The sequence below is a fragment of the Colias eurytheme genome, chromosome 18 (genome assembly GCF_061535395.1).
Source record: "Colias eurytheme isolate Ceu_HAF_F1 chromosome 18, ilColEury1 Martin Lab GWU primary, whole genome shotgun sequence".
Taxonomy (NCBI): Eukaryota; Metazoa; Arthropoda; class Insecta; order Lepidoptera; family Pieridae; genus Colias; species Colias eurytheme.
The window spans coordinates 738,808-762,154 of NC_142997.1; the positions used below are offsets into that span (position 1 = coordinate 738,808).

At 31.4% G+C, this 23,347-nt stretch overlaps 2 protein-coding genes across 2 annotated transcripts in view; one reads left to right on the forward strand and one right to left on the reverse strand.

The window, feature by feature from the left end:
* Positions 1-23,347, reverse strand: part of side-IV (sidestep IV transmembrane protein) — a 238,471-nt gene that overhangs the window by 41,507 nt on the left and 173,617 nt on the right. The window lies entirely within an intron of this gene.
* On the forward strand, positions 6,602-14,193 carry LOC149900417 (uncharacterized). Its single transcript, XM_090112673.1, has 2 exons — positions 6,602-6,629; positions 13,529-14,193. The coding sequence occupies exons 1-2, from the start codon at positions 6,602-6,604 to the stop codon at positions 14,191-14,193; spliced, it is 693 nt and encodes a 230-aa protein (XP_089968799.1).

Genomic DNA, 23,347 nt, shown 5'->3' on the forward strand with positions numbered 1-23,347 from the left:
CTGGGCATTGTTTTTGATGCTAAGTTAACTTTCGTTCCTCATATAGAGTACATTACCTCCCGAGCATATAAAATGCTAGGATTTTTAATTAGAAATATAAAAGTATTTCGGGATAATAACTTAAAAATTTCGCTATACAACTCATTAGTACGAAGCATTTTGGAATACGGATCGGTGGTTTGGAGACCTCACTATGCGACACACATGTTAAGAATAGAACGAATTCAAAAAAGATTTATTTGGCATTTAATTTATTCAAACGGACTGTCAAGAAATAGTTTGCGTTCCTACACTAATAGACTGGCATTTTTCAAAATGACTTCTTTAGAGGAACGGCAAATTTTAATCGATCTTATTTTTGCATTAAAATTGTTAAATAATAAAATTGACTGCCCTCAACTTTTGAATAAAGTAAATTTTCGTGTCCCTAGTAGGTACCCCCGAAAGCAAATTGAGCCACTTGTTCCACCAGTCCGTAGGTGTAAGTTCGGAGCCAACTCTCCTATTCCAAGACTGTGCAAGATGGTAAATAAATATGGTGATATCATCGATATTAATAATACATCTCTCCGAACTGTTCGTAAATTGTTTGTATGTAAGCTTAATGGATAGCATGTAGTCATAGTTATTAAAAATTATATTATTTTCTTAGCCTTATGTTCTAACACCAAAATAGAAGAATCAATTTATTATAGTTATGTGTTAGTAATGAGACGCAACTATTTATTGTCTTATATTATTTTATAATTTAACTAGCTAAAAAACCCGGCTTCGCCCGGGAGTTGATATGAGATGACGTGGTAGAGTCGAAATAAAAAAATAAACTATGACGTAAAAAGTAAAAAAAAAATTTATTGAAAACGTTTTCTCATTATTTACAATACTTGTTTATAAACAACATTTTTCATTTTATTGTCCGGAGTATATATACATAAATTTTTCGGATTTCCTACTCTTGAAGCAAGCTACATATAGCTGACCGTGAGAGAAGCAGGATTCTTTGAGGTTAATGCCACAATATTTTAAAGTTTGTCCTTGCGCTTTGTTAATTGTAAAACTAAAGGTTAATTTTATTGGAAACTACAGTCTTTTAAATTGAAATGGCAATTCCGAAGAGATCAGTGGTATTCTAGGTATAAATACTGTCTGTCCTTTGGTCTTTCCAGAAATAAGTTCAGCTTCAATGATATTATTCGATAGCTGTTTTACGATCATTCTAGTTCCATTACATAATTTTGGGGAGTTGAGATTTCTGAGTAGTATGATTGGAGTTCCAATTTTCAGACGAAGGCAGTGTAATGGCATTCCTGGTACTTGTAAAGAGTTTAGAAATTCAGTGAGGAAGTTGACACTTTCTTCAATAGATACCATCGTGTCGATCGATTTATATATTTTCTCTTCATCAGGTATTTTCTTCAGAATATTAAAATTGATATCGTCAACAATATTATTTTTAGTGGCCAAAATTGCTCTTTGAAATAACCACTCTGCATTAGTATAGTTCTGAATAATATTTGGATAAATTTTGTCGATTAGTTCGTCTTCAGTAGTGGCTATATTACAGAAATCACTGTTAAGTTCAATGAGGCCGGTCGTTTGGTCAGTAGGATATGTACCTTCGCCGATTTGTAAAAGTATTTTAGCAAATTGTGCTGTTGTTTCATCTCTTGATAATTCAACTCTCATGTTTTTTGTTAATTGCAGTATTTGGACTTGTAGCCAGAGATGTGATTTTTTCAAGCATGCATTGATATCGTCTTCTGATGTTGTCTTGGGAATAACTGGAAGTGTTTGTCGAAAATCTCCTGAGAGTATGAGTAGAGCTCCTCCCATTATTTCAGAGTTTTTTCGCAATTCTTGTAATGTTCTGTCCATGGCTTCTATAAATTTTTTATGGGCCATGGTGCATTCATCCCAGATGAAAATTTTAGCTTGGTTTAGAATTTACCACGTCCAGATTTTCCTGAAATTTTACATACCGGGAATTGTTGTTCGGCTATATTCAATGGTAGTTGTAAGGCAGAATGGGCAGATCGTCCTCCTTCCATAAGTGTGGCTGCAATGCCAGATGATGCTAGTGCCAGTGCGATGAGTTTTTTAGCACGTATTTCCGCCAGTATTAGATTTATGAGAAACGTTTTACCGGTGCCTCCTGGTGCGTCCAAGTAAATAATTCCACCAATATCGTTATTTATCCGGCTCATTATAACGTCGTAAACTTTTTTTTTATTGTCATTGAGAGTTGTGAGCATTGTATTCAAGTAGTTGATTGATGTTGTAACTTTTTTCCTTCATAATTTCGTAGTTTAGCACACTAAAAGCATTTCTTTGTGGTGCTGGCATTCCAAGTTCTACTTAGGCTTGATTATTTATTGCTAAACATTTATCTTCTAAGCGAATGAGTGTTTCATTGAAGATCTCGTCATTGAATTCTATAGTCAGTTCAGGATTAGCTTGTCGGACTTGGTACAATATATCATCACTCATACTCCTTTTGAAAGAGTCCCATAGCTGTTTTGGGTTTGATGGGTTACATGTTGTTAATATTATAAGGAAATTTCACGAAAAAAACCCACAAATAACTTATTTCTATTTCGTTTCAAAATCGAGAGTTAATTAAACACACTATTAAAAATACTCACACGTGATACTTCTAAATAAAGGCTCACAGATAACTTCTCTTATTTTCGTTTTGAAATCGCTCGTTTCGCTGTTCAAATTAAACTAACTCTGGTGAGCGACACCGGGCTCTTATATATTCAGAGAGCTAGGCTCTAGAATATTCGAGAAAATTTGAAAATATTTTCTCTCTCACACCTTCTAGAGTATTCTGGTCACTATCGTCCGCCATAATAAAAGGTTCTATAGCGGTAGCATTTGTACTAAAAGCGCGAAATTTTAAAACCTAAATTTTTTAAGGTTTTGAGAACTAATTTGGATAACTAAAATTATGTCGCTTTAACTCCAAAATATAAGTTAGCTAATGACGTACAAATACACAAAATTTAATAACTTTATTATAGCAACAAATTAAATTTAAGACTTTATTGAAATTTGCTCGCAACGCTTTTGGAAATGCAACCCAAACAATCGTTGTCCTGAATGAAGTTCAAATATTCGATAACAGATGGCGCCACTATGTAGGGTTGGAAAGTTCCTTATATCTTTAGAAACACGCCCTTAGATTAAAACGGGAACTTTCTAGCTTCTGTAGCGGTAGCGTATGTAGTAAAGGCGCGAAATTTAAAAACCTAAATTTTTTAATATTTTGAGAATTAATTTGGATAACTAAAATTATGTCACTTTAACTCCAAAATATACGTTAAATAATGACGTATAAATACACAAAATTTAAATTTAAGATTTTATTGAAATTGGAATTTTAAATTTCGCGCCACTACTACACATGCTGCAATGGCTCACAACTATGGAGACTACACACTATGTCTATTGGAGTGTAATATAGTCTCCGAAGTTCAAATATTCGATAACAGATGGCGCCACTGCACTTAATTTCCAAGTTGAAGGGTCGGAAAGTCCCTTATATCTTTAAAAACATGCCCTTTAGATTAAAACGGGAACTTTCTTGTTCGAGGGGGGATAAAGGGCTATCACACCACATAAGTCCCTTTATCGTGTCGGGACTCCTTTTTAAGTTTTATCGGCACGCACATTTTATCGACTTAGTTTTATTATATATATAGATGTTGTTTTTTCTCTTCTCGCTGTAGAGTTTACAATTAAAATTGTCAGTTTGTGTAATTTATATTTGCATGTTGTGAATACCTATAATTGTTTGTTACATTTAGAATAAGTCTGTAATACAATAAGTCTGTAATTAATAATTAATGAAACAATGTAAACAAACGTTGGTATTTCTAATAAATAAATAAATAAATAAATAAATATGAGATTCTAGAGATTCTGATATTAAAAGCTCTACCTATTAATTTCAGGTTTTTAAAAATATCGTCATCGAACATTAGTCACCTGTTTCATATATATTTCATACTAGCTGCGCTTCGTGGTTTGATATATAACCTTCCTCAATAAATGAGCTATCTAACACCGAAATAATTTTTCAAACCGGACCAGTAGTTCCTGAGATTAGCGCGTTCAAAAAAACAAACAAACTCTTCAGCTTTATAATATTAGTAGATATATTATTGTTATTCAGACTACTCATCAAAAACTCTATAATATCTATCTAATAATCTAAATATATTTTACTTATAATTGATTTGAAATACTAAAGGATTTATTTAATATTTTTGTTTGTTGTTGTATCGTTATAATATTAGTACGATTATCTAAATCGTAAGTCAAATATTTACTACTTTATAAAGTAAACTCTGCAAAGTATCTTCACGAAAGCACTACAAACTTACTACAAAATTTAGAACTACAAAATTTGTCAATTTAAATATAAATCTGCTCTTATATTCATTACTGACATAACGTTAAATACGCTTTCTGAACAAAATTGAACACATAACTTCTCTTTACGCGTCACAGGTGGGCGGCAGATACCTTTTGAAATAGTGTCCACCCTGCCAAGCTATAATAGCTATCAAGATATATCAATATGCGTCTTCAAGGACGATTTTAGCATATCAAGGATTGGAGATACGTCGTTATGGTTTAACAAGATGCTACAGATTTGGGAGTATTCGTCAATTGCGAATTTTGATTGAATATGTTTTGAGTTTCTTAGTTCTGTGCGGTTTATTGAATTATATTTTGAGCGTGTGCTCCAAACCTATAAACTTTCGTAATGAATGTTTAATAATTTCTTAGTTTGTTTGATGGGAACTTAGAAATTTCTGTGATCGGCTGCCGTGCGATTAAATTTTGTAACATACATAACAAGTAATCTACACTAATTATAATATGACAAAGAGGAAATATGAGAGATTTCTTCGATTTTAGTTCAGGATCCATCGCCCATTTTTGCACTTGATTACTATCAAGCTAATTTTCCGTGATTAGCTTTATTTTGATGAGACGCCCAATAATTTCCAGTACGAAACTCTCGATTGTGGTAGCTAACAGAGGTAACAAGGATAAAATGTGTTGATTTGAATGGAAAATAATACCTACTTTCACTCATTAGAAAGATATCCTCTCATACCGACTAAAGTATACTTTTTATATCCTGGCTCAATCGAGGTAAAACGGCTCAACATTTAATAATGTTTTTTCATTATAAACCAACCCAATGATCACCAATAAATCACCAAGATTTTTAATAATTTGTCAACAACACATGATTCGTGGATTGTAAACAAAACTTGTAAAACTTCATGTTTATATTTGTTGAAACTGTATAAGATAGATCGTGGAGATAAACATACGAATTGAAAAACGCATTCAATAAAGAAGTCAGACGTATCCTTTTGGACATCAAGCAGAGTCGTTCAAAACTGTATGATGTGCAAATATGTAACTATGATTTTTCGAAAGCGAATGCAATATACAATATAAGTACATATTTTGGAAATATGTTTTTAGAGTGAGTTGTTTGGGAAACCGTTCCTATCATAGCTTCCTAGCGGATAGACTAATTACAGTTAGGTCCGTTAATCGAACCTTTAACGTAAGAATTTTTAGTATTCTCTAAAATATATTTTCATCAAAATACGTATCGAAATAATCAAAAATATATTGCTTTTGTATGTTAGTCGGTTGTAAAAATACATGTAACGTATGATGTTGTATGATAAAATGAAAATTTAAAAACATAATAACAGATAAGCTTATCAATTCGATATCCAATCGATTCTTTATCCGAATAGTAAACAGATGTAACTACGATGTAAAGATAGTGCGGAGTATCGAGTGGAAATAAATCGATATCAGATTTGAATCGTTACTCGAATAATCGAATAAAGCCATGTGATCGATGTTTCCTCACGAATATTGAAGGTGTTAACATAAGTTTTGATTTCTATCTGCGTGGAATTTCTTTTCTTATTATCTACTAGCTTTTCATTCGGCTTTGCTTGTGTGTTTGTGGTATAATAGCTAAACAAATTTCCACTGAATGTTTTACCTGTCAAGTTTTGTGAGAATAATAACCTCTATTCCATATAAATAAATACTTCCACAAAATCGGGTAAACTGTAGTTTTGGCATGACAATAGAATAAAATAGAAGCAATATGTTTGAAAGGTCTAGAAAATAACAATAAATATATGGAATGAATTAACTTCTCAATAAAGAAATTACTGACTACAAATTGTACACTTGAAACTCTACATTTTTACAGTATTTGTATAATATTTTACTACTAACAATTTTCTTCTCCTTTATTTGCACTAACGTAGTACATTCAATATCTTTACAATATTAGGTATAAGGTTTATCCTATGTTTCACCACTACATACATCTCACATAATGTCTCTCATATAATTTTTAAAGCATGGAATGATCTCGAAGCAACTTACCATAGTAGTGGAATGTCTCCTGGCTTTAAGTAAACACTATTTGAGATTTGGGTATTTCATCCACCATTATCCGACCGGTTGCGTAGGCCACGTCACTGTACAAACGTGATGCATTTTGTGTATTTTTAATTTAGCCGCATTGTTTTGAATTGAAATGGCTCATTTGAATGTGCAGTGCACAGGTATTTATGGGAGTAGAGGGGCTTATAGTCTGTATTTTAAACACTACAGGAAAAACATTTTTTTTTAATGTTAATTACATCATAGTATTAGTTTTGCTTACTAACCGGAACCTGTGAATGATTTATGAAATGTATAAATTATAAATTTTGGGAGTCTATAGGAGGCAAATATTTTTCCATTATTTACTGAAAAGGTATGAAATTGTATAATATATTTCACATAATATATCTACATGTTCTTTTACTGTGAAATTATTTAAGAAAAGGACTCTACAATGGTTTTAAATCCGAATAATTCATTCCACCGCAAGTCTCGACCTCCGAGTGTGGTCACCGGCACATACAATTCCAACAAAAGGCTTTTAGACTGAAAAAATAAAACAAATAAAAATATAATCGCATTGTTAAACAGATATACAATTATTTAAAATATATTATGATACATTGTTGTATTAACATGGATCTTTAGTTACATAATTAATAATGTACCTACATTTCTTTATGCTAGAAAAATTTAAACATTTTTATCGGCTGTATTTCGAACTTGGCTCTCGTATAATTAATCGTAATTAGTTAATACTTTTAGTAGCATATTAGTATTAATTTGATTAAGAAAATAATATCCAAATATCTCGTCACAAATGCACAAAATTGCATTAAGCCTTTGAAGCTGTAAAAAACCTGCATTTCATATTATACCGTCAGTTTGGGCTTTAAAATTTTATATAGAGACGATAAAATATTGTCATCGCTTATGGAATGTCATTGGATATTATGAAAATTTTAATATTAAAATATATCTGATAGCTGGTAGCTTTATAGTCCAGTATGTATTCTGAGAATAGTCAATAGTAATGTGATATTGGAATAAGGCTTATGTGCGAATGAATTGTCATAGGTACATAAGGAAAAAAATAAACTCATAATTCGGTAGAAATAACGGGATGGATAAGAAAGAACAAATTATTTTTTATGGAAAGGAAACCAACCTTTAATTAATTATACGTTTCCTTGTGTGTAATGTGTTTCTTTCACTGTTTTTAAAATAAAATCAATATAAACCAGTTTACGGCTAGTATTTTGTAGCACAATAACAAAAACTAATTTATCACCCACATAAAATGAGTTTCAAAAATTTTCCGAATAATGCCGACTCGGGCTGATATCAACTAAATACTTAAATTTAATTCCCAAATAGCAAAAACCAATAAAACAAAAGCAAATACACATTTAACGGCAAATATTTGCGAACAAATAAATAAGTAATTATATCAGTATTGGAGCAGGATCGTGACAAAGTTCAAATTTATTAAATCTCTTTTGAGAGGGCAACACAATGACAGACGTGGAATTATCTCGTTTTGTAATAAAAATATATTCCAATGAAGCAAATTTGTTTTATTTTGTTCAACTTTATTTGGCTATATTGAAAATTAGGAATAGCGCAAATAATCTTATATATAAAAATGAATCGCAAAATGTGTTGGTAAGCGCATAACTCGAGAACGGCTGAACCGATTTCGATAATTCTTTTTTTATTATATTCCTTGAAGTACGAGGATGGTTCTTATGCAGAGAAAACGTAAACATGTACCACGGGCGAAGCCGGGGCGGACCGCTAGTAATATATATATTAGAACGCAATTAGGACGTCACATAATAATATGTATTCGACTCTCTTTCTTTTACGCTTACACGCATAAACCACTGAAACAATTTCAAAGATGTTTCCAAGTGGAATAGATTAGACTTTGGCACAATAAATAGGATCTTTTTTCTCAAAAAAGAAAAAAACTTTATAGAAGTAATAATACTGTCACCTAACAATGATAAGTTAAGGAAAGGAAAGTATCTCAAGTTCCATAGAAAATTATTGTGATCTGTGTTTGATTATTAAACAAAATTATTGAACAAATTTTCGAAGAGTTAAGCGTTACTTATTTCACTTTAGCTATAAGGCTAATTGAAACCATTATTTGTACGAAAATACAATTTAAATATTGCTTCATAGAAACTGGTGAGTCACTGGTTTTGTAATAGTGAAATGTCACCATTAACAATATAGTTTCACCTTCAATGTTATTATTTATTAGACTGGTGTTATGCAGTGAAACTTAGCGAAATGCGTATTGATAAATTTTGTACCCCCAGTATGAAATTAAATAATATTATTAATTGTTTAATTTTAAATAATAGCATGAAATTAAACCACACACACCACCAACACAAATTGAAGATAGAACCAGTAAAACTTAAAATCATCGTCTCACAAACGAAAACTACAATAAACAAAAAACCACTTCAAATCTTTATTTATTCTAATATTTTCTTAAAAAATAGACACAGTGATTATTTCAATCAGCAATTAAGTGTGTAATAATTAGTAGACAATTCAGCTTTAAGAACTGAAGTCTTATATCGTGGTTTTTTATAAAATCGCTGTCGCCTATACAATATAAACACACCCTAACTATCGAGGTTAAACTTTTAAAATGTGGGTGGACAAAGCTTGACCCGTTATAATCCGCTTGCGCTACAATAAACTTTTTACACTAAGATATAATCTCTGTCAATATTATGAATGTATTTGTATTATTTTGCCAATAAATTTGTGCTGTAAATGCTTGAATTATTATACTAATGATACATTTTATGTGGGATTAGTTTATACTAGTATTTCGACCTGACTTCGCATGGAATTTTATTTTTCTGGTATTCCAATTACATATGGATCTGAATTACGTAAATGTAATGTGTTACGTTTTGCGTACATATATATTATACTAGCTGCTCCGCGCGGTTTCACCCCCGTGGCTCCACTCTTGTTGGTCGTAGCGTGATGATCTATAGCCTATAGCCTTCCTCGATAAATGAGCTATCTAACACCGAAACAATTTTTCAAATCGGACCAGCAGTTCCTGAGATTTGCGCGTTGAAACAAACAAACAAACTCTTCAGCTTTATAATATTGAGTATAGATATAGATTACCCATAAGTATATGCAGACAGATGGACAAAATTTGAATAATGCTATAATTTTTCTTAATAAATATGCTTTTTCTTGAATAATATATACTTGACCGTTATAAAATTTATAATATTATAATACCTAAGTGATTTAATTTATACATAAAACAATTATAATCATAATTTTAACATACGTTAAACCGACGTTTACGCCTGAATGCAATGATTATTTGGAAGTTTTAATATATTCATTTAAACAAGCTCCGGTTTAAACTTCACAGAAAGATTAACTGCGTCCATTAGCTTAAAGCTTACAACGATAGTATCGTATACAGCGAAATTTAAATGGCAGATTAAGTAAGTAATACTTTTGTGCACTAAAAATAGTCTATTTTAGGAAATACTTAAATTATTTCACATTCATTGAAGGCAAAGGATTAAGCAAAGACAATGGGTCCACATACTTACAATATATTAAAATACACTCAAATTGAATTTGATATTTTTTGTTTTATAGCATTCAAATCCATACTAATATTATAAATGCGAAAGTAACTCTGTCTGTCTGTCTGTTACTCAATCACGCCTTAACTACTGAACCAATTGCATGAAATTTGGTATAGAGATATTTCGATACCCGACAAAGGACATAGGATAGGTTTTATCCCGGAAATCCAACGGGAACGGGTTTTTCTTTGAAAACGCGGGCGAAGCCGCGGGCGGAAATCTAGTGCTTTATAAATATAAAATAAAGAATAGAAAAAGTTCGATCACGAGGCGGGATCTATCGGCGGGATCGATTATAAATGTATAAACACTCAAATGCCCTAAATTATAGTCTGAACTATAGTAGCTTAATTTAACTTATCCTTTAGTTGTTGTTAACCTATTTAGATATAGTTAGTTAAACATTATCCTTAAAAGGAATGAATTATTTCATTGACTCTACATTTTCAACGTGTTATAATTTAAACAATTTTATAAACGTTATCAAGGAATATCATGTTTGATTTACACCAAAATATAACAAAGAAATTTACTAACAAAAATATATTATAAAAATCAGTGAATACGTAACTAGAGAAGCCACTGACAGTAAACATACTGTTTCACTGTTTCGGTAGTCAGTGTATCTTTTATATTTTGTATCGTAATGTGTTATTTAAAACCAACGCCAAAGAAAGATGAAATTTCAAATTTATATAAATACTAGCGGTAATAATAGATGTTGGCCGATTCTCAGACTTACCCGACATGCACAGAAAATTTCATGAGAATCGGTCCACCCGTTTCGGAGGAGTATGCAGACTAACATTGTGACACGAGAATTTTATATATAAGAGAATATACACCAGAATTTCATAAATCTACTAATCTACCTTGATCGATTTTTTTTAATATTTACTCTCGAAGATAATAGATTTGAAAAAGATTTGAAAATAAATCGTAGATTGTTTCCAAATTTAACAAAATATAAACTTTCGGTGATAAGGATTTTCTGATCGAACTGGCTACAATTATTATGGGCTAATTATATTTATTACCTGGTTTTAAAATCGCCTAGACTCTATCTACTAAGTTTGGATTTTTCCTATGTATTCATTACATTTTCTTTCGTACATTGGCGCCTATACAAAACTTGGTCTCTTCAATGATCATTAAAAACACAACAAACGCAAGCGAAAAAGTTTTTTATAAACACAATACAAAAACAAACAATTGATGTTCGTTAGAATGTGTGGGTGTATAGAATTGTTTGAGGCGATAATATTATGTCAATTACGTATGTAATTATTTTGGATGATGTATTGTAATGATTTGTATACGAGGTCAAAGTGAATATGAATTTCACACTAATGTGATGTGGAAAAACATCATGACATCAGTCATTTGTGTAGGTTATAAAAAAACTATATTAAGGCATGTGCGGTATCTTATCTGTGCTATAATTATTTCTATGTAGGTCTTACATAATCGCAGCCTTTATATAAATGTCATATAGTTAGCTATATGATGATATACTTATACATAATATAATATCAACTGACAATAAACCAAGCAATATTGTGTGAACATGCTTGTAAGAAATAACGCATCTAAATCGCTACTAAAAGTATTATTTATCTGTTTCGCAACAAATAAAATATTGCTCTACTATTTATAGAGCTATCTTTATGCCAAATTTCATCCAAACCTGTTCAGCCATTCGCGTGATTACAAAAACAAGTACAACTTTAACGCTTACAATAAAGAAGGATTATAACTAAAATGACAGTTGACACTCGTCAAAATCAAGTGTAGTCGGCTTTTGTTTCTACAAGTAACAAGGCATAAAGACAAAACATTACACAAGTATAAATCAAATACTTATATAAACATTTAGTATTGTCAATCCGTTTGTCGGACACCTTGTTAGCTGCATAATCGCCTTACAATTTAATTATATGTAAATACTGTCGGCGTCTGTTTGTAATGTGTCCGTTAGTTTTGCCATTGTAATAAGCGATTGACGACTGCGGGTTTATTTATTTAACAAAAGTATTCAATGTAATAGTTTTTATAACAAGTATTGAATATAACCAAAATATAACTTAACAGTGACACTGACAAAACGATTGACGAAGGCACAATATTTAGATTATATTGTGTTATTCTGCAAGACTGACAAGTTCCATCAAATGTTGTTGAATAGTTTTGGGGTGAAGGAGCAACGAGCAATCATTCTTACTCACACCGAAACTAAAAAATAATAATAACTTACGCAGATATTTCTACTTATTTTTAAACAAATTACCTACCAGCGTAGTTGTAGGCAATAAAACATACATTGCAATCATTAGATTTACTAAAACATTTCCAAAACGATTCCTAGAATTCAATATAAATAACATAAAAATGAAAGCTCTTCTTAATTTCGTTAAAAACACCTCAGCATAACCCACAAAAATCTAATGACAACTCTATACTCAAATATAAACTTACAGCAACAATGCATAAAAATAACACCAATGATTTATGATCGTTTATTATGCCATTATTTATTATTTATTTCCGTTTTACTGTTTTGTCGCCCACAATGCGTTCATTCTAAACACGCCATATAGTAGTATAACTCCCACATACACAAAAATTACAAAAAGACATTACATATAGAACTAGATGAGATAAGTGTACCTATCAATTATAGGTGTCACTTCCAGTAGCGATATTCCGATATGGCAAAGATCATGAAAATCATCATGGAAAATGTCATGAAATTAATATTATATTCTTCTTAAATTTAAATTTATTCTAACAAAAATGATTTTACAATAGTTAACATTCATAATAACAAGACTTTGAGTCAGACAGATATTTTTACGATTAAAATGGAAATTTTGTTGCTATTTATAAGCATTATTTATTATCAATAGGTATATAAAACATGTGTAAGGTATAATCTTAGAAATATACAACAAAAATAAAAAATATTAATCTATGGCTTTATAACATCTATACAATACGCACGTCCTACTAGATTTTATCGGATATCTTTTGTCAATGTGTAGAGACATTTTATAAGAATTAATCCAACGTTATATGTGGGTAAACAGCCTCGTAGAAATAATTTCAACAATTTTCTGATATCGCATAACATGTTTCTCTCTTAAAAATTTAATATCAATAAAAGTAACGCTCAATTTCATAACGCGTTTCAAAATTAATAACTTTTTGTTAACCATTTTTCAATATTGACACAATATGGGTAGCCATAGTTGCTCATAACAATAATAAAACATGAAAACAATAATATTTGAAATACGAACAAACAAAGTAAGTTTTTATTTACCTGCAATTTATGTTTGCTTTTACTAAGTTTACTATATCTCATTAGCATATTGCTTAAAATCTCATACAAAATTTTTCCTAATGCATTAATTTCTATTTCACAGTGTCTTCAACAGTCATCATCACGTTATTAATAATCAAATCCATATACGCATCATGGCCGAATCCAGAAAACGATACACTTATATACATAGCAAATCCAGTCGAAGCAGATTTACCAGGCCACTGGATGCCTCTCAGCGTCATGAAGATAATCCTCGGAGGAACTTCGAAAACCACAGCAAAGAAGTTAAAACAAACGCAGGCAACAACAGTGCCAACGACAAGACCAACAGTTAAGATTACAACAGTGAAAAAGTTTGAAGCACTTACGGAACCTATTACGTCAACAACAGCAACGTTACCACCTCTTAAAGAAACAGACCCACCATTAACAACTGAAGCTACAATTGAAGCTACAACTGAAGCTAAAACGGAAGCTACAACCGAAGCTACAACTGAAGCTACAACCGAAGCTACAACTGAAGCTACAACCGAAGTTACAACCGAAGCTACAACTGTAGCTCCTCCACCACCAGCATCTGAAGAACCTCCACCTCCACCTCCGCCAACAACCACACCAATAAAAACTACTACTACTGAAGCAACAACAACAACAACAACAACAACCACTACTACTACTACAACAGTGCCCCCTCCAACAACCAAGAAGGGACCACCTCGAAAACCAAAACCGGCCACTGATGGACATGAAAATTTACCTAGTTAAAATAACACAAAGTAAAAATAAATTATCAAAATTTTCCAAAATGATTGTCAATTATGTAGAAACAAATCATTTAAAGTTTTGGTTTTAAAATTAAAATATTCAAAAAAAATATTAGACACTAACAGAAGGAGATAAACGAGGTAGGCATAAAAATAAACGATACAACTGCATGATGGAAACACAATTAATGATGTAGGTATGAATATAACAACAACCACAAACATTGATAACATAAGATTTGTTATACAACTTGAAATGATTATAAAATTGTAATAAAGTGTTCCCAACATGTCACAGGATCATCTAACCAGATCACGAAAATTCTAGAAGCGTCAACAAGGACACATATCAACTTTTTACGCGCCAAAAGCCGTTATTCTTCATAAACCGCTCCCAGAGCGAGGCAATTCAAAACTCGCGACACCTGGTGGACATTTTAAGAACTTAAACCTATAAACTAGGAAACGTCAGATTGCGGAAGGTTTAAAGTTTTCGTGTTATTTATAATTTTGTCGTAAAATTATTTAAATAAAACGAAACGACTATACACTTTACTGAATTAAAATAATCTACATATCATTGAAATCTAATGTAATTTTGGGAAGCGAAATTTTCCAATTCTCATTCAATTTTTTGCATAAAAAATATTCTCGAACATTCATGATTTCTCATATAGTTCGCTTTCATAAACCGACCAGCTAGAACTTCGTTTTTATAAAAAAACGGCCCTAATTTTGACAGTTCGAAAAACCAGAATTTAAAGGATATTCCGCCAAAAATTGAAATTCGAATACGAAATCGAACAAAGCCGTGCGGTTCACTGGCCAGTATGAAAAATAATCCCGATTTTGTCTTTCACAAACACTGACTGGCAAAGAAAAAAGTAAAACGCGGTCGTTCATAGAGAACAAGTGTGATTCGTCTATTTGAAATAAATTGATGTGTGTCTATGGGTGGAAATATTGCGAAAACTGTCAAAGTCACGGGACGAAAAGCCAAAAGCTTTTGATTGTCATTTGTGTGGTTGGAATTTGAAATTCGAATCGCATATTTCTGCTTTGATATGAACAATACTATAAAATTATTATACTTAGCTAGTCGTTTATATAAAATATATTACCTACTATGAGGTACCTATTATGATACAAAATATCAAAATTTCTCTAAAAAATATCCAATTCATGAACCTTGATAATTTTGTAAAACTATCGAGATAGGAAAAAATAATTTCAGATAACCGGGAAAAACTTTACTGAGAAATCGTCGTAGCCTACGAAATCCAACCACAATGTGAGGTTAAAGAACGATATTATAAATACACCAATTGTATCAAACAGGATGTTAAGGAAAATAAACAAATGTGGAGCAAATACAAAAACAAGTGCAGCGGCGATTGTTTATTTAAACGGAACGACGACGGATGGTCCTCAGACTTCACTTGCACACGTTTTAGCGGGAAACGCGGTATTTTGAGACTTTTATAACCATGTTTAAAGTGGTAAAGAAACATCGATAAATACATTTAGACTTAGACGAAAAGTGTTAGATCGTCGATATAAATAAGATACGGAATCAATCGTATTTAAAATACGTTAAAAAGGCTTTAATTTATGTCATTAAAATAAAAGAACAGAAATTGGTCCAGTTATTTAAAATGCTTTGGTTATTGTTAAAATTTGATTAATATAGGTTTCATCTAGGTATTCCCAGTAACTAGACAATAATTCAGGCCCCGTGTAATAAACGTTAAATGTATGTAAAAGTAAATACATACACATATTGTGTCGAAGTGTGCATTTGCTTGTACGCGTGTGTGTGTATTTGTAACAGAACGTACCTATCATATTTGATATTACTTCACACTAAAGCACAGGAAGTCAAAATCTAAATTCCACTTACCTGTAAGGCGCCGCGTTTATCAATTCACACGCATAAGATCAAAAAAAAAACAAATCAACCATAAACTATAGCATGTGTAGATAACATAAACAGATTATTGTCTTATGCGCAGCTGTTCGAAATTCAAATATAAGAACTTTTTTCTCTCATTCCGCTTTAGTACCCCGCGGTGAGAGGACGCGTTTGATGTTAAATGAGATCTGTATTTCAACAATAACTTTGTTCTTTCTCGCTTTTACTTTTGTGGGTGGTTATTTTTTTAAATAATATAAACACTAAAATTCACTTTGTTCAATGGAAAGTTTATGTAAAGTTTTTTACAAGTTATCTAGGTCGTTACGTCTTTGGAATATTCCTTTGAAAAAAGATAAGACATTATGCGAAATATATTATTCAGTTTCAAAGTATAACGTTATTTTTATGAAGAAAGAAAAATACTTATCTAAATATACCAGAATATCTTGCCTATTTTGGGGATTCTATTTCTAAATGAAAAAAGATGATATTATCCATACTAATGTTATGAATGCGAAAATATGTTTATCTGTTATGCTTTCCCAGCTAAAGAGCAGCAACAATTTTAATGAAAATTGAAATGAAAACGGAAGGTTTTCAATCATAAGATACTTCAAAATAAAATCGATAGAAAGATTTGGTACAAACAAATTGTTTCCTAATTAAACTCCAATTTTACTCGGTCAATTAAATTGGTTTAAGGTAAGGCGGTAAAAGAAAGAAAGTATAACCCTTGAATATTGATGATCCTATTTATATAGAATTTGGTGGATAATTATAAACTTAATGGTAGGTAACAGCGGGATACAATCTCATAACAACGAAGGGTACTTTAATGAATCAATTTTAATGCTATTCAGTTGAAAGAAGCATTGTTATTTATTAGTGTTTGTACTTTTTATATTGTCTAGTCACGAGTCATAGATCTAATGTTCTGTTTGGTTTTGAAGCTAATATCGACTCATTTTGATATAATATTCAAAACTTGATGATAAACAAACCAGAGAGACTATAATATAATATGATGTTACAGTATTTTGTAAAATTAAATTGTCAAACTGACATGATTTAAAAGAGCAACTATGGAGGTTCTTGCCGGTTCTTCTCCATAAATATGCTGCTTTCCGAATCGGTGGTAAATGTTAAAAATATGTAATGACGATTCAAAAGTGCTTCTAGAAGAAGTCTAATTGTATAAATAAATGTTTGAGTTTGTTTGAGTTGAAACAGTCCATTTTCGATAAGAGAATATATCTGTTATCATCTTAAAGTCTTATTTTAAAGAATATCAGCAATCCAAATAATTCATCAAAAAATGATTAATTATTCGAAAACATTACTTCGGAATCTAATGTTACGTAAACTGCTAAACTTTATTCCAACAATTTAAGTGCAAAATCATTGGACGGACAAATTAAATCCGAACTTAGTAAAACAATGAACACAAAAGAAACGAGTCTAAAAATAAAAATGAACTACAAATTGAATCACTAGGCGGAACAAACTTTTTCACATTTTTTTTTGCTTCTAATTCTTTAACGGATATCGATTTTAACTTAGCTATTTGGGGAGATTTGAGAAAATAAAAGCAGTGACGTAGATGGCAATAGAACATCAAAATATTTGATGCAAAACTTGAAACTAAACCTAAAGTATAATACACTTTTGTATTTATTATGAAGTGCCAAAATTTTTATATTAGTATCAAATGTAAGTGAAACGTGAAAACAATTTTTAGTGAATTGTTTTGCTTTCATAAACATGTTATGTATGTTATAAACCATTTCATTACATTTTGAACACTGTAAACCCTTTAATTCTTCAACTAACGTTTTAATCACATTAAATACAGCCATTTCAAACTTCAGATTTATTTCTGTTTTACTGCGCATGATGCTTCATTACGAAAAATCCGGAAGCTCAGAAATATGCCTATAAAAGAGAATAGGTTTTTCCTCTTAAACAGTTAAGGAGTAAATAGGTTCAGGTGAATAAAACTGAATTACTTCCCAGATTTCCAACTCCACCTCGTTTCAGCGTTATTAATATTTTATTTTACCTCAAAACGTAGGCTAAAGTATTACATTAAACTTGCATAACCTTTCCGAATATTCAACTCGGGAAGTTTTGTTAATAGGCTTATTTTACTTTGCCTTGCACCTAAATGGTTCTGTTAATAACTAGTGTTATGGAACCTTGGAGTATTGAGGAGGTAACTTTATGGTTAATACTGTTTGAATGTAGGATCAAATCGGTTAACTTTAACGGACATTTCAGCACTTTTTTTTTACAATTGTGGCTAAGCACCATCTTCTCTCTTTCATCACAGCTTGATCTGTACGTTAATTCGCCTAACGTTCGGTTAAAAAGTTCGGTTGGTTGGGATAGTTCATACTGACCTGAATTGTATGATTTTAACAACAAGAACACAGAGAACCTGAAAAACTGCTTAGCTGATTTTAAAATTTGAATTGTAAACATTCACATAACAGAAAAATAATGAATTTACGGATATGACGTTAACTTTTGATAAAACTTATTTATCGTGTTGTAAAATATTTTCCAAATTGAACATTCATTTCAAAAAGAGCTCAGGATAAAATAAATGCCATAATCATAATAAAATTTACAATTTTAGCAGCATTCATAATATCTTAAATACCTTCATAGTACACAGATGCAGGCAAACTAGTTTTCCAACTGTCCTAAATTAAACATAATGACGTTAGCAGTTGGAGTGAACAACAGAGATTGTAGTAATTCTAAATATATTTAATGTTATAATGGAGATCTGTGTAAATTCAGTAAAATTAAATTCGTTTGTGAAAACTTAAAAAATTGTTGATAATAATCGAATATCAGCTGTTATCGAAGAAAATAAATATTTCACAGAATATTGAGGTGTTTCCCTGAAATTCAATCCTTTAAAGTTTATATTTGTTTGGTTTCCGTTAATTTCATAATTTTGGTAAATAATACTTGGAGTTAATTATGGTGATAGGTTAGTTTGAGTAACGTTTTTTCCAGAGCTCTATAGAAATTTCCTTTTAAATAACTTCAATATTGAAGATACGATCCTCATTCATGGCGTGATGAATATTTTTCCGATGTATTTGAAATTCAACTAGAAAATGATGTGGATCATCCCTCGAGGTAGGTACATTTTTTTCATCTGACTGACTACTTACAAATGGCGGGGTCGCACAGGGGACGATATCGGGGCCGCTTTTGTTAAGATGCGTTCATTGGATGTGAAATGTTTTGAGATAGATCACGATAAGTGATTACTTTTGAGAATATGTTGTTGTTCAGGAATGATAGTTCAGATATATCGAAATTGGTGTCGATATTTCTTTAGATAAATAAAAAAAAAATTTAGCAAAATTAAAATGTTGCTCCAATTTGCACTTATAAACGACACTATAACTAACTGACTTGAGTACTCCAGTATTAACAGTTATTTTATTCTAGAATATTAATTTTAATAGTTGATGAAAGTTGGAGTGCTAAATTAATTAATATTGGAACATTCAATGTAATTTGTACGAAAGATAAATCTGTGTACCGTTTCATTAAATTAAATTAATCATTTTATCGTCAAAAGCGTTAAGCCGTGAGTAAATCTAATGGGTATAATGTTTTAACAAGCTCTATCCCGCAGCTTTCGGCTACAGATAAAACGTGGGTGAAAAACTTAATACATACAGCTAATTTTTGATAATTTTAATTTTAATTTTTTAGTATGATAATTTTTATTTCATTTTGTTTACGGCAGAGCAAACATATTATTCATTTTTGTTGAAATTGATATTTTTTGTTTTTATGGCATTCAAATCCATACTAATATTATAAATGCGAAAGTAACTCTGTCTGTCTGTCTGTTACTCCATCACGCCTTAACTTCTGAACCAATTTGCATGAAATTTGGTATAGAGATATTTTGATACCCGATTTTTATTGCGAAATACGTACAATAATATTATGTAGTAGTTAATAATATCAAATCTTTTTTATTTCTTACCTTTCCGTTTTTGAAGTCGGTTGTTTTTAACGCAGTTATATTTATTTATTACTTTTTAGTGTATTTTTCAACACGAATCAAACGAGCCCAAACTCGATAAAGTTGAGTCAATATATTACTGAGTTCCTATGGTCACCTTCCGATTCCATCATCAAATCAGCTTCATGTCATGATAACGTTTCATCGCTTTCAAATTTACATACGTATACAAAATTTCAGCTCAATCGGTTACCGGGAAGTGAATCAAAGTTACTTGCTACATATCAACTTAGTCATCGAGTACAGACAAAAATGCTCATAAAATAAAAACTACTGGGCCTATCCGAAAAAAAAAATTATGGGACCAATTCGACACTATCCCGCATCGAACAAAAAAAGAATCACGTAAATCGGTTCAGAAACCTCGGAGTAATCGGTGTACATACATAAAAAAAAATATGTACCGGCCGAATTGATAACCGCATAAAATCGCATGGAGAGCTTAATTTTCATTAAAGGCTCTAATCGCACGGAAAGCTAAATTTTCACAAAAAAGCTCTAATCGCACGGAGAGCTTAATTTTCACAAAAAACTCTCATCGCATGGAGAGCTTAATTTTCACAAAAAGCTTTAATCGCACGGAAAGCTTAATTTTCACAAAAAGCTCTAATTGCACGGAGAGCTTAATTTTCACAAAAAAGCTCTAATCGCATGGAGAGCTTAATTTTCACAAAGAGCTCTAATCGCACGGAGAGCTTAATTTTCACAAAAAACTCTCATCGCATGGAGAGCTTAATTTTCACAAAAAGCTTTAATCGCACGGAAAGCTTAATTTTCACAAAAAGCTCTAATCGCACGAAGAGCTTAATTTTCGCAAAAAGCTCTAATCGCACGGAGAGCTTAATTTTCACAAAAAACTCTCATCGCATGGAGAGCTTAATTTTCACAAAAAGCTTTAATCGCACGGAAAGCTTAATTTTCACAAAAAGCTCTAATTGCACGGAGAGCTTAATTTTCACAAAAAAGCTCTAATCGCATGGAGAGCTTAATTTTCACAAAGAGCTCTAATCGCACGGAGAGCTTAATTTTCACAAAAAACTCTCATCGCATGGAGAGCTTAATTTTCACAAAAAGCTTTAATCGCACGGAAAGCTTAATTTTCACAAAAAGCTCTAATCGCACGAAGAGCTTAATTTTCGCAAAAAGCTCTAATCGCACGGAAAGCTTAATTTTCACAAAAAGCTCTAATCGAACGGAGAGCTTAATTTTCACAAAAAAGCTCTAATCGCATGGAGAGCTTAATTTTCATAAAAAGCTCTAATCGCACGGAAAGCTTTATATTCACAAAAAGCTCTATTCGCACGGAAAGCTTAATTTTCACAAAAAAGCTCTAATCGCATGGAGAGCTTAATTTTCACAAAAAGCTCTAATCACACGGAAAGCTTAATTTTCACAAGAAGCTCTAATCACACAGAGAGCTTAATTTTCATTAAAGGCTCTTATCGCACGGAAAACTAAATTTCCACAAAAAAGCTCTAATCGCACGGAGAGCTTAATTTTCACAAAAAACTTTAATCGCACGGAAAGCTTAATTTTCACAAAAAGCTCTAATTGCACGGAGAGCTTAATTTTCACAAAAAAGCTCTAATCGCATGGAGAGCTTAATTTTCACAAAGAGCTCTAATCGCACGGAGAGCTTAATTTTCACAAAAAACTCTCATCGCATGGAGAGCTTAATTTTCACAAAAAGCTTTAATCGCACGGAAAGCTTAATTTTCACAAAAAGCTCTAATCGCACGAAGAGCTTAATTTTAGCAAAAAGCTCTAATCGCACGGAAAGCTTAATTTTCACAAAAAGCTCTAATCGCACGGAGAGCTTAATTTTCACAAAAAAGCTCTAATCGCATGGAGAGCTTAATTTTCATAAAAAGCTCTAATCGCACGGAAAGCTTTATATTCACAAAAAGCTCTATTCGCACGGAAAGCTTAATTTTCACAAAAAAGCTCTAATCGCATGGAGAGCTTAATTTTCACAAAAAGCTCTAATCACACGGAAAGCTTAATTTTCACAAGAAGCTCTAATCACACAGAGAGCTTAATTTTCACAAGAAGCTCTAATCACACGGAGAGCTTAATTTTCATAAAAAGCTCTAATCGCACGGAAAGCTTAATATTCACTAAAAACTAATCGCATGGAGAGCTTAATTTTCACAAAAAGCTCTAATCGCATGGAGAGCTAAAGGAGAATGACCACGGGTGGTATCGTTAAAATTTTAGTTGTGCCACGTATTCGTGATATTGTTAATTCCTATTTGTATTTATAATTATCATATGTACCTATCACTATTAATTCTTAACTATACCGGATAAATTGAAATAATATTAAAAGTTTGTGTTTTGAAACATGTATGACCACGTATGGAATCGGTAAAATACTAGTTGTGTCACATGTTTGTGATATTGTTAATTCCTATTTGTATTTATAATGATCATATTTATCACTATTAAGTCGTAATTATACCGAATAAATAGAAATAAAAGTAAAAGTTTTTGTTTTGACACATCTATCTCTCTTGCAAGCGTCCTGCGTCATCTGTCATTGTGTTCGACGCATTGTTCGTCGTTATTTATTTTGAAATAATGTTTATTACGATTTACTTTTCACATATTTTGTCTTGTAAATTAAAATACTACCTATGTAATACATGTAAAACTTAAGTTCATCGTTAGTTTAAACTCGATAAAGTATTTTTTTAAAGTGTTGAATAACACTATTGTTATATTTTTATTGTCGCGAACTGCGGCTTATTTACATAAAAACTTTAATCGTTTCTAAAAGTACTAACATCAAGCTTTAAATTGAGCTTTATTTCCTCTTGACACAATAAGTTTGATTGCGATACCAAGTGCCATAGTAACTTGGGCAATCTCCTTTCACAAAAAGCTCATATCGCACGGAAAGCTTAATTTTCACAAAAAGCTCTAATCGCACGGAGAGCTTAATTTTCACAAAGAGCTCTAATCCCATTGAGAGCTTAATTTTCACAAAAAAAACTCTAATCGCACGGAGCTTTATTTTCACAAAAAACTCTCATCGCACGGAGAGCTTAATTTTTCTCACTAAGCTCTAATCGCACGGAAAGCTTAATTTTCACAAAAAGCTCTTATCGTACGGAGAGCTTAATTTTCACAAAAAGCTCTAATCGCATGGAGAGCTTAATTTTCACAAAAAGCTCTTAT